The following is a 13,184-nucleotide window of genomic DNA, read 5'->3' on the forward strand; positions in this document are numbered from 1 at the left end:
ATCCCTGTGTTCTCCATTCAGTTGTCTTCCTCTTTTATTGTGTCCATTGCTTCCCGTCACTCGTGTCGTTTACTTTCTTTGCCTCGACACGTCCATCGTTTCCAGCCGTGTGTCCCACCTCATGTCTCTCCTCCTGTTTCCAGTCTGTATTTAAATTCAAATTCAAATTCAAATTCAAATTTTATTTGTCACGTACACAGTCATACACAGTACGATATGTAGTGAAATGCTTGGACAACTGCTCGTGACCTAAAGAAAACAAAAAAAAAGGCTATGAATAAGATAGGAAATAAATATGAAAAATTAAAAAGGGTAAATTTAACTAGGAAGGAATAAAATATAAATTAAGGTTAAAAATGAAATAACTGTACAACACAAATTAGAATGAAGGGTAAATTTAACTGGGAAGAATAAGATAAAATATATAAATTAAAGTTGAAAATAAAATAACTGTACAACAAAATACACAATATAGAACTATATAAGAATGTATGAAGAAATCTAAATATAAATAAATATATACACAATAACAGCAGCTGTACAAGTATTAACCGGAAATGAAGAATATAGTGACCAGTGTTGTGCAAAAACAAAGTCCAGAAAGTCCAGTGTGTGTGTAAGAACCATATGTGTGGGTCAGTACTGTGTGGTGGTGTGATTGAGAGACCGTATCGCCTGCGGGAAGAAGCTCCTCCTCAGTCTCTCTGTGTTGGTCTTCAGGGAGCGGAATCGCTTTCCTGACCTCACAGAGAGAACAGTCTGTTGTTGGGATGGCTGAGGTCCTTCACGATCTTCCTGGCCTTGGTCCAGCACCGCCTGCTGTAGATTGAGTGCAGGTCAGGGAGCTCGGAGCGGATGGTGCGCTCAGCTGACCGCACAACCCTCTGTAGAGCTCGTCTGTCCTGCATGGTGCTGTTCCCGAACCAGGTTAAGATGTTTCCCGCCAGGATGCTCTCTATGGTGCACGAGTTATTGTCACGTGTTAAGTGAAAAGTAACATTAGTGAACTTGGGAACGACTGGAACGAGCAAAATAAATGGATCTTCAATAGGAGAAAGGAATGTTAGAATAAGGAATATTTTCGATCAGAATGGTAGAATTTAATTTCATTGCAGCTTTTCTACATTTGTGTTTATTACATTAACCTTGTTGAATTTGCGCAGAACTGTTCACTAATTTCTAAAGTGATTTTTAAATCATTTTTGAATGTGATGCATTCACTGTACTCGTCATACATATTATATTCAATTAACCAGGATGAATTAGAGCATAACTGTACTTTAACATCAAAGGAATATTGCAGTGGCTTGAGATGAAACCTGACACACAGGTGAGCCAGAGCAGGGGTATGTACGTGACCATTAACGATCAGTTAGGTTCACCTGTGTTTTTGTTACCAGCTGCAAAACGTTTAGCTGGTTTTAACCACACACACGCACACGCACACACACACACACACGCACACGCACGCACACATGCACGCTTCTGCAACCACATGCAAGTTTGGTATTGATTAACTACACCAAATAACCACTGAGAGATGAATAACGTTAATCTTTTAATTACAATACAATATTTGCCAGGGAAACCCTGCATCCATCCATGTGGGTGGACGTACCATCCACCCACAGACTGTTGCAGACCTATAGCGCCCACCGTGGTGCAGCAGCTTAAACTAGCAGGACAATAAATGTTGTTTGATGGGAAAACTGCTCAGGTCAAAGCACTGAGCATGTTAGGAAAAAAATACTAGGCAGATAGTTTGGGTTCAGTTGATCAGGGCATACCTGTGATAACATATTTATATCATACAAAACAATTCTTTTGAAGATGGATTGTCTAAAAACTCCCAGATAATGCAGCTGTTGTGGTCCCATAACAGGGGGTCTCGTCTTGCTCTTAGTTGGTAAAAGCTGAAACTATCTGTCCTGGGTGGGACTGTGCACAGCTGGTACTGCTTACTCTGATCATAGGCGCAGCCATCAGGTTAGCGGTGTTGCTTGAGTGTTCTTAGAGTGGATGTAAGACGGTGTGATCACCCACACAGTTTACTCCAAACATGACTCGTCTCTGAAGCATGCAACGAACCTTATTTTAGCTCTCGCACATATGAACCCCAATTTTGTGACATTTGCTTTGGTTTAGTCTTCAGAGACCACAAAGAAATCAAGGTAAACGATAGTGACGAAGTCTAGAACTGGTCACACTTTACTGCTACTCTGAATCAGCTCACAAACACCAAAGCCTCATTTTCAGGTGACCAGTTCAAAGGGCTCCAGTCAGAGTCAGTCCTGTCGCCCTGCATGCACATCAACAGCTGTTCACTGTGTGAGACCTCTGACCAGAATCTGTGTTGGTGAAATATTGCAGCAGACAGGAGACAAAGTTTAATCTGAATAATTCCAGATGTTTCTCAGAAAAACGGTCAGAGTTACAGGAAAGTGCTTCTCAGCAATTATATCTAATTAATTTATTTGAATTCTGCTCCTCTCCTATGGTGACCAGTGTGCAGGAGACAAAGCCATTTCATTTCATACAGTTCAGGACAAAATGCAAACACAAAGCAAAGGCCTTCTTTGCTGCAGGTGCAGATGACACAGGACGAAGCACAGAGTCTACATAGATTTCTGTACAAATGTCTTCTGATGCATTCAGCTTATCGTCCTGACAGAAATCCAGCTGGTAGCGTTATTGGGGCGATTACATTTTCTCTCAGACCGACAACATCCAAAGAATGACAAAGCAAAATTAAAAATGTTTTCACTGCACTACATTGTTTATTGTGGCTACACACATGGTTACTGTGAGAGTCAACGTCCCGTCTAGATAAGAAGCATTGTAGCTGGGCTTTGACAGCCCAGCTCATCAACAGGAATGGAAGCAAAGATTACTAATGGCTCATAATAACGCCGCCCTAATCACGCTTACTGACCATGTTTCCTTCTTAATTGTTCTTGATGGTTAGAGAGTCTGAAGAGACACGAAGAGGAGAAACTGTCACCATCGATAGCTGAAGGCCATCTCATCAGTCCTGCACTGTGTTGTCAGTAGAACTACTCTGAGCAGCCCTCTGCAGTTTCTTTTTGTAGCTGGGCCAGCGACATACTGGACAGCAGTGTCTGCCTGCTGCCAACCATACCACAATGCACTGCTGGTGGAAGGCGTGGCCACAGGGGAGCCCCATCAGTACCTCCTCGCTCACAAAGGTCTCCAGACAAACCACACATTCTGAACACTGAAGCATGTCACAGGGCCACATTGACCAATCACAGTGTTGATGGTTAGAAACACAGTCAGACACGACGCAGTTATCCTTCACCGCCCTGTCAGCTGACAGCGAGCTTCCATTCCCGGATGATTCAGCAGCACACGGACGGCCGCCGCTGGCGTCCACGTCGCCGCACGCAGGAAGCTGTGAGTTGAAGTTCACACTACATAGTGATCTCTTGTGGCTGCTGCTACCATGTGGAGGTTCCTTCCTCTCTTTGTCTGAATGTTGACTACGTGTTTCTTCATCCGCCTTTTCACAAGAGGCCTCCGACTGACCAGCTGCTCTGAGCCTCCAGGTCGGCAGCGTTTTGATGTAATCCATGTTTACTAATGGACGAAGCCACAGATCAGGAAAAGCCAAATGCTCAAATAAGAAGTTAGGATCATCTTCCCACTCTGAGTGGTCAGACGGAAACTGCTGTAGTGATGCAATTGGATGGAGCAGGTAGGAAGTGTACCAGTCCCACAGACTGGCCAGCCACTCCAGGTTTGTACGGCTGTCTTCTTGGCTCCTGGTACCACAGCGCCGTTTCTTCTCAAAGTAGTCGACGAGCAGGCCGTGGGCTAGGTAGGTAGACAGGAAGAGAGCTGGGTGGGATGAGTAGAAGGTCCAGTTAGCTCTCACTAGGCTGGCTAGTGTAGTGGTGTCAGCATAACGCAGCAGCTTCAGACTGTAGCCGTGCAGAAGGTCCAGATAGGGCAGCTGAAGGAGAGCCTGGAGAGCGTGAGCAGGCAGGGATTAGTGACAATTATTAACAGTTTTACTCAGTAAAACAGAACATGCAGTCTGTTGTTACATACTGTCAGAGCAGTTTGGATTCTCTCTGATACGAATGCAGTAAAGTGCGACACACAGCCCTGGTTACTGTGGAGGAACTGCACTGTACTTGATTCACTGCCATGAAGGCTAACCAGGGCAAATGCTCCGTGATGTCCTGGTGGATGTAAAACTGGGCACCGTGCAGGCCTGCAGGCCACATGCAGGCCTTTGGTTGGAACGACAGGTAAAGGTCCAGTTCGTCCACCAACATTCTCCAGGAAACGCCCACAGTGGGCGGCTGTTTATTGTGATTTTGTGGAAAATCGTAATTTTGTCGCTTTTAATTTGAAAGTCCCTCCTATTTTTTACATTTATGTGAGTAATATGTGCAAATGAATGCAGCTTAACTGCAAATGCACTGGAACAGATGTTTTAGAGATTTAAGTTGGCTAACCATTAAAAGTGAAAACTCACTCACTTTAAGTCGCCCTGAACAGCACATTACATTGTAGTACAATAATCCAAGCATTTATAAATCTATGTATAAGAAGAAAATCAGAAAACTTTCTAAACATATTAGTGTTTCCACTAAAATGTTTAGAAACTGTTAGCATAAAGCAGGAGAGGCCTCCTCCTGCGGACACGAAGCACGCTCCCTGTGCCCGTCCAAATATTCATTTCAATCAGTATTAAAATGGATTTTCAGTATTTTTGTATTAATGACTTTTAATAAATGTTTAATAAATCACAGAAGATTTGCCTTAAATCTAGATGACTGCTAAAAACCACTTTTTTAAAATCATGTAAAGAAATCGTTATTGTTTAGCTCTCGTTCAGTCTTTTTTTCTTTACTGCAGCAAATGAAAGTAAAATGCTTAACACAAGAAAAACGTCAGGCGTGAGGACTGAGTGGTGCCGATGATTCCCTACCAGAACTGGCAGCCAGGAAACCAGCAGGATGGAGTTGTAGGTCCCAAGTGTTCGGATCAGAACTACAAATCGTTTCACGGTTGCTCCCTGAAAGCATGTTAACGATTCACATCAGAATTTCAGAACAGCACTACATGACCTGGAAGCTAGAAGACCAAAGACAATGCAACAAAACCCGAACACAGAAGGAAAGAAAGTAACATCAGGTTTGGAGATGTTGCAGTAAGAGCTGAAGAGAGCTGTTCAGTCAGGATATCTTACAGTGACGTACAGGTCTGTAACAGGACTGAAGATGCACCAGACAAGTGGCCAGGGATCGGCCAATCAGCATCACGTATAACCGAGCTGGTCCTTTGCATGCACGTACATGGGCAACATGCATGCTTACTAACAGCTAAAATACTCCAGGTAAAGACAGGCGCATGGCAGTTTTTCAGGTAATTCCCTGTGCATCTCTGTAGTACTAGAAAACTTTTTATTTGTTTCAATGACAGAAGAACTGTAACTCAATGCAATGTGGGGAAAACTGTAAAGCTGAATCATTTTATTATGAAAATAAAATTGTGGATTGAAGAAAAGTTGATTGTGTATGCTGTCTGAAATCATTTGTAGGAAGAAACTCAGACTTGACAGTAAGAACAATAATATTGGCAGGAAGAAGAAAGAAAAGGACAACTGATGCATTTCTGGGAGAAACTTCCTGTTCCTGCGCAGGTCTATGAAGCAGCACAGACAGCATGTGTAGTTAGGCTGAGCTAATGTAACTGTAGCTAGAAGCATCAAAGCTGTCAGATGAATGTAGCGCACGAACAAGTAAACTTCGAGTAGAACCTCGTAAATGTAAAGTAAAAACACAAAGTAGAGAGTAGAGGCTTTTTGTCCCCTTTCACCTCTACAACTAAGGAAGACTGAAACAGCGACCTGTGTAATGAAGAGGTCCATCCAGGCCAGCAAGTTGATGAGGACCAAACTGAAGACAAACAGATCGTTGACCTCTGGTTGGACCGAACGCAGGAACGTATCCATGGCAGCGAGGGACAGGAACTCCCCGGTGCTTTGGGGACGAAACACAGACTGCAGTTTAATTTCTTTACATAAAAAAATGTGTTTTTAAAAAATCAGACATCTTCATTAACAGTCATCACCTGTTGCCATAGTGATATATGCCCTCAGGCATCTTAAGGATGTAGGCGGGGCTGCGTGTCACACCAATCTCTGACAGGCTGCTATAGTTACCCCAACGACGCACATCCACAAAGATGAACTCGATCCTGCCGGTGAACTTAACAGACAGCGAGGAGAAGAAGGCCGGCGGCTGGGCCAGGCGGGCAAACAGAAACATTTTCAGTGGATGAGCTGGGTCAGAACGCCACTCCTCCACCAGCTGCTCAGAATGATGCAGGGTTTTGATTCGATGAGCCACATGTGAGGTCATCCAGCGGAAGATCTGCTCAGTTTCCACCCGACTCCCTTTGTACTCTTTAAGCATGACTTTGCCCTTTGATGCTGAAGTCTGGGGAACCGACATGATCAGGGTGGAGCGCTGCCAGCCACGCTTGATGCACGACCTAGCACACAGAAGACATAACCAACAGTGATCCACAGCAGGTCAAATCTACATGCAGTTTCATCTGTCCCACTGGAACCGCTCAGCTTTATGGCCCCATATAAAGCCACTGCTGCTCCACGACATACCAGCGCTGTTATACAGTACGTCGTAGTTGTGCTGCTGTGTGGCAGAGGGTGTGTGTCTGAACATGTAGTGGACTGCATCCAGTCCCTGTAGTCAGAGTGGGTTTGCCAACAGCACATGTCACACATCACAAAGAGCGTGACAGCAACATTTCATCTCTGAGTGGTTCTTCTGACAGCAAAGAACTTCAGCTTGTTTTAGTTTAGCTGTCCAATCAGACCCCGTCCTTCAAACTAGGAAACATTGATCGTGTCCTGGTTTGTGCAAAAACAAGGATGAAGTGGCTTTGAGAGGTCAATGAAACTAAAACAGCTTTTCAATAAATGCTCCTCGTGACCAAGCTGGTGGCACAGTGAATCTTTGCTGTTGGAGAACATCTCCAACTGAAGGTGAGCAAACACGGCTGATTTCACGCTGTCTGCTGGGAGGAAACCAGTTTCCCAGCATACAATCAGTCCGAATCCATCTGTGCCAATGAGCACAACTCTGCGACATGTCCTCCTGCAGTACAGGACTCACGTCAGCTGCTTGTCAACCTGTGAACATCTGATTGTGCTCCACAGCTGCTGAGCACCTGCTGAGTCAAACCGCCGTCCTGTGGAGGAATTCCTGTTTCAGATGTGTCAGGTTCTGCCTGGACTCTGTTAGTAGTTTATATGAATAATTATATAAATTTGTATTTGTTTAACGTGAATTTTTGTAAACCTGCATCAACAGAGTAACAGTATTTAGTTATTTTAGGTGATCATCGTATTATCTCAATCAGATCTCAGCCTCCTGGTAGATACACCTGAGGCATCCAGTGTTGCCTCGTTCACAACACTTTCAGAAAACCCGACCCAAGCGCTCTGAGGCAACTGTTGTTGTGACGTGGTGAATGGTAAATGGACTGATTCTTATATCGAGCTTTTCTGCTCTCCTGGAGGACTCAAAGCGCTCTATACAACACGCCACATTCACCCATTCACACACACTGACACTCCGATGGATGCATCCGAGAGCAACCTGGGGTTAGTTAGTTAGCCCAAGGATACTTGACATGCAGACTGGAGCCAGTAGATGACCTGCTCTACCTCCTGAGCTACAGCCGCCCCACCACGTGGCACTATATGAATAAAAATGAATGAAACTCAACTGACCTCTGACCTTGAGGTCACTGAAATTCAAACTCATCTGTGATTTTCAACACCGTGTCTTATCGCCATATTGTCACTATTGTGGCATGGTAGTTGCTTTGAAGATGGTCACTGGCTGGAAGTCACAGACCTGGTCCTAGACTTGGTCCCCGTCTTCAAAGCAACCACTTCAAAGACTGCAGGATCACTGCACAGGGTCGCGGTGCAGCCTTCCACCATGTTCTTTCCTAGTGTGACTGTCAGATTGTGTAACTGTTGTTCAACTTCCGTAGTGTCTCTTTCTGTGGAGTAACAGCATATCACCTGTAGTCATTGGAGCAGTTGAAGGTTCCAGTTCTGATACCAAACTGGGACACCTTCTGTACCATCTTCCCCCAGTTGGACTGGCTGAGCAGAGCTTCCCGGTCCTGAGCAATGACCTGCCGTCACACACAGGGACATGATACGGTCACACTGGTAGTGCTGGACAATCAGCTTTGCAGATTAAACCCACTTTATTACAAAAGGCTTCCATGTTCCAGTGAGACTGTCACTGTGGGCGATCCGACGTCGCTTCTTTTGTCTCTTTGCACCAGCTTTGTTGTGACAGTGCAGCCATTTCCCATGCATTTACTTTGATTTATGCCACAGCTGCCCTAAACTCCCAGTATGGGTAATTACTAAAATAGTTTACACCAGCAAGCACAAGTTCAGTTCTAGAATTACAATATTTTTAATGCTAAAATATTATTATTGTTATTGCTAAAATTTCAAACTTCCTGTTTTACAAAAAAAGCAGCAGAAAAATAGTAAAGCACATTATTTTTGATTAACATGCCAAATAATACTTGTTTACCTGAATTTCCTAAAGGAATTAATTTCAGTGCAGGGATGTGAACGTTTACATCCACCAGCAGTGGAGCTGCATGCAGTGGAGCTGCATGCAGTGGAGCTGCAGCAGCTTTGGATGTACAAACTTTTACTCAGTTTGTTAGCTGACTAACATACACACACTCAGACTGACTGCAAATATATATTTTTGCTTTGAAACAAGTTTTTGCCAGATTTTGAAAACATTTCGTGGCGGGGGCGTGGCAGGGGCGTGGTCTCTGGCTCCCTGCAGTGGAGGGGTGGTGCAGCGGGCTGGAGGGGCAGCTGCTGCTACTCTGTAATCATATTTTGTATCACCTAATATTTTGATTCATTTCATTTTTCACTCTGATAGACCTACTGAGTAAATATTAAATACATTTGATTATTTTCAAATTAAAACATTTCCTATTTTGAGACAACTGGACAACAGGTGAAGAACTGGAGGACTGCCCACAGAGGCGGAGATCAGAGTTATTGAAATATTTGTTGAGTAATCGAATAATGAAAGAAAATTAGCAGATTAGTCAACTACCAAAACAATCTCCAGCTGCTGCTTGTTTGTGGATCTCTATTTCAATCTTGTCTTCAGTAACTCGACATTATTCTTCATTAGGGTGACCGACTTGTCCACTGAAGAACATTTCTTTGCCTGCAGAAAGTCTTGGGTTGCTTTTGCAGTACACTTTGGGTTATGAAGCTCTGAACGGACACAGTGACCTGTAGCTGTCAAACAGATGTGCTCATATTAGACTAAAGAATAATTATGCTATGTGGAAGTCATGGTCACCTCAGTAACTGCGAGGCTTCCAGGTCCTGTGGCAGCAAAAGAAGATTTCTTTGATGTCACTTGTGAGTAACTATAACTACACCCAACTACACCCTGAGTCTTTCCATAGCTGGATCAATATTAGAACAGGTCACCCAGATCAGACTACTTGGTGTCACCATAAATCACCACCTCTCATGCTCTCAGCATAAAGACTGCTGTTAAGAACATGGGGCAGGGCGCCGCTGATCTTTCTACATCACGTCTTCTGTCATGAAGGATGTTATTAACACACTAGTGTTATTGTTCAATCATCTGGTCAGCAGCGTGTGAGACAGACCTCAGCAGACTTCGGTTAGTCCAGAATAAGGCGACCGCATTAGTGTCAAGATGTTCATACTATACCAGCATCGATCAAATGCAGAATAAACCTTCCAGTACAAGCTAAATTACACCATGGCTTACTTGGACTTCCAGATAAGATACACAATTATGCTACACGACTGCAGTGCAGTAACTCCTCGAGCCAAAGGTCAGTTTTGAAAAACTCTGTTATATTCGGAGCATCTTTAAAGTGGAATAAACAGCCTCACACAATGAGAGCACTGGCTGCTACTGCTAGTTTAAAAACATAAAAGCCTATTCACAGTTTTTAATTATTGTAAACTACAATGTTGTGCCTCAGTGTTATTGATGTTTACATGCTTACATCCTCACTGTGGGTGTAAGAGCTAAATTATGAGGAGATTTTTGCATCTACTTTGTTGTGTAATGTTTTATTAGCTTATACTTGATGGCTCGGGCCCCTGGAAGACTAGCAACCACTACCGTGGAAGCTGATGGGGTTCCTTATATATAAATAGATAAATAAGCCCTTTCTCATAGGCAGCAGCAGTTAATTCTTTACTAATGCATTTCCTCCTTTGCTTTACATTAATACCCCTGAAAGCTCCAGACCGACAAACTACTCGTATGTTTGCTTTAATGGAGGTGGTCACACTTTCTAAAGATTAATTCATCAAACACATTTGAGTAGCAACACCCGGCTGCTGCTGCCTGCAAGTTTCTTTTTTTTGGACACTTAATCATTCACCACTGACAGGTTTAACAGAGAATGTGCTTTTACCTGAACTAACCAGATCCCATCCTTAGTGTCCTCTACTAATTCATAGAAGTGCACCTCTCCACTGAAGTGTGTGGTGCTGGAGCCGTCGGCCTCTGTCTGCTCCTTCTGCTTCTTTATGGCCGAGTACAGCTCCCCCTGTGTCAGCTCTCCTGTGACAGAGCAAAGTGCAGCAGCTTTTAAAGAGCACTGATACTTGACATCCATGCAGCAGTGGTCTACGTACAGGCAAAGACCACATACACACACACTGCGCAAAGTTCTTGAACCACCTCATGTTTGTTTTTGTGTCACATCCAAGGCCAGGACAGTTAAAGTGGTCTTGAGTACAAACATTTTTCACTCTTCAGTCCAGTTTTTGTACGCAACCACTTTCAAAGGAAGTTGTTTTTTTCCTCCTTCTTTGATAAGCCACATAACGCTGACCTACGAATCAATCAAACAGAAATAAGGGACCTAAATCAAAGGATGAACCGGTGTTGTTCCAGTCATATGACGAAATGAACAGTATCTATGAATTTCTCCCTCTCATGCCATTTAAAAAAATAAAAAAACAAACCCTAATTCTTCATCCTGCGTCTTTATTCTTCGAGCGCGGTCAGAAGAGGAGCTTGTCCTGTGCAGTATCTTTGCTGTTCCTAGGACTGTGCTCTTGATGTCTCATGTCATTCCTGGGATCTGCTGGAGCCACCTGCCCAGGTATGGAGAACTCCGCCCGAGTGCTCCGATGACCACGGAGGTCACTGTCGCTTCCACGTCTTTCTTGTATTGATGCCAGAGGCTTCAAACAGTTATATTGTTCCAGCAGGGCATCTTGAGGCATCTTGAGGCGCCTTTTGTTGTGATTTGGCGCTATATAAATAAAATTGAAATTGCATCTGACAGCCGGCAGGTGTTGATTGGTTGGATCTTGTTCTTCCCGTTCAGCCGACTCCTCAGGACTCGTCTCTGCAGGTGTTTGGTGGTTGCAGCTTTCCTAACAGCCTCTTCATGGTTCCCATCTGACTGTGGGACTCCAAGTATTACAGCTACATTCTCTGCCTGCAATGTGCAATCCCCTCAGTTCTGATCACCTTCCCCCTTTGTGTTACATCCTCCTACACGTCTCCAGTCCGAATGACAGGCCAGTGTTATTGCTGTTATTGATCTTAGTGGATCAGTGAGCTGATCTCTCAGTCACTCCTAGCATGCAGCTCGATGTCATCCATGCACAGGAGGTGGCAACGTGTGCCGTTCACTTGAGGCTGGTCTATAGTGCCGTTTGCCACATCCCACTGATGTCCTGATGATGCCACTTCATCAGCCATTGCTATTAAGTGCAGGATTTACAAAGGAGATGACCTCCACTGCTGTTCTGCATTACTGGCTACAGAAACCAACTACAGAACAGAGCAACTGTTATCCACCTCCTGTGCATGGATGACATCGAGCTGCATGCTAGGAGTGACTGAGAGATCAGCTCACTGATCCACTAAGATCAATAACAGCAATAACACTGGCCTGTCATTCGGACTCCTATTGATCGTGTACATTTTTAAGCATTCCACTGCTGCGGTCTAAGCATTGTTATGTGTTGCATCCTTGTCCCGTGTACCCTTCCAGTCTCAGTGGAGCTGTCCTCATATTGTTCCCCTAACACTGAGCAGAAAAGCTGGTTTATTCTCCTGGACTCGATATCTCTGGCATACTGGACTCTTCAGGAGGTTAGCAGTTTCCAAAGCCTCAGACATGGGCACACTTTTCTTCATCACACTTTTCTCCAGTTCCGATAGTTGGCTACCTGACATCCTGGCTTCCCCTTGTCATAGACAAGGTACAACACAAACGCTATCTCCAGCTGCAATACAAGTGACTGCTTCCAGATGTTGGAACGCTGAGCTACTGTTGTGAAGAGTGCAGTCCAAGGAACAGCAAAGACACACACACTGGAGGCCACCGACGCAGTGTAAGTGGCTGACAAAGAAATCCTACCAATGACTGATTGAATTTTATAAAGCTGGAAAATCAAAATCTACCGAAGGGACTGTATCAGCAGTGTTCAAACTAAGACCTGAAGAAACAAAAATTACAGCCACAACTTCCAGAAAAAGTGTTTAGGATGCAAAGAAAGCTCCACAAATAACTTCAGCTGGCAAACAGGCAGGACTCGAAGAAAAAACCTCATTTGGGTCGTTTCTGTTATTATGATTTTAAAAGAGCAAACACATCAAATTGTTAGCAAATGTCAGGAACCACCGATCCAGTCCACACCGGCAAAGAAATTCAACTACAGCTACAGACATGGAGTCATCACACCAACTGAGATCAATCAATTAGAAGACAAACTCATATTAGCTGCTTCAGTCCCCAGTGATGGCCTATCAGAACCTGTTCCAATACCAAGATGTCCAAGAAACATCTACAACAGGTCAGATCAATGCGCTCTCGCAGGACACTCACAACCTTATAGGTGGAAAACGTAAGAACAGATTTGGTTACAGAAACATTTCAAAACGAATTAATTTCTCATTATTACACATAATTCATGATCATCTACGGTTTGATTCTTCACAAATATATTTACTTAGAAAACAGGTGACATGTTCGATACTTGTACACACACACACACACACACACACACACACACACACACACACACACACACACACACACAC

At 43.9% G+C, this 13,184-nt stretch overlaps 1 protein-coding gene across 3 annotated transcripts in view; it reads right to left on the reverse strand.

Annotated features, from left to right (window-relative positions):
- Nucleotides 1–1,545: 1,545 nt before the first annotated feature.
- rnf103 (ring finger protein 103) overlaps nucleotides 1,546–13,184 on the reverse strand; it is a 13,435-nt gene continuing 1,796 nt past the window's right edge. For 2 of the 3 annotated variants that reach the window (XM_042213057.1, XM_005944915.3), the window contains 6 exons: nucleotides 10,534–10,682; nucleotides 8,093–8,208; nucleotides 6,106–6,528; nucleotides 5,882–6,014; nucleotides 4,961–5,047; nucleotides 1,546–3,985 (listed from right to left, as the gene is read on the reverse strand). In XM_042213057.1, the coding sequence (XP_042068991.1) occupies nucleotides 3,026–3,985; nucleotides 4,961–5,047; nucleotides 5,882–6,014; nucleotides 6,106–6,528; nucleotides 8,093–8,208; nucleotides 10,534–10,682 (1,868 nt within the window). In that variant the 3' untranslated portion in view covers nucleotides 1,546–3,025. Of the gene's footprint in view, nucleotides 3,986–4,960; nucleotides 5,048–5,881; nucleotides 6,015–6,105; nucleotides 6,529–8,092; nucleotides 8,209–10,533; nucleotides 10,683–13,184 lie in introns of those variants that run through there. The other variant, XM_042213058.1, reaches the window with a different exon arrangement.

Source organism: Haplochromis burtoni, unplaced genomic scaffold (assembly GCF_018398535.1).
Source record: "Haplochromis burtoni strain Fernald_Lab_line unplaced genomic scaffold, NCSU_Asbu1 Contig_413, whole genome shotgun sequence".
NCBI classification, from domain to species: domain Eukaryota; kingdom Metazoa; phylum Chordata; class Actinopteri; order Cichliformes; family Cichlidae; genus Haplochromis; species Haplochromis burtoni.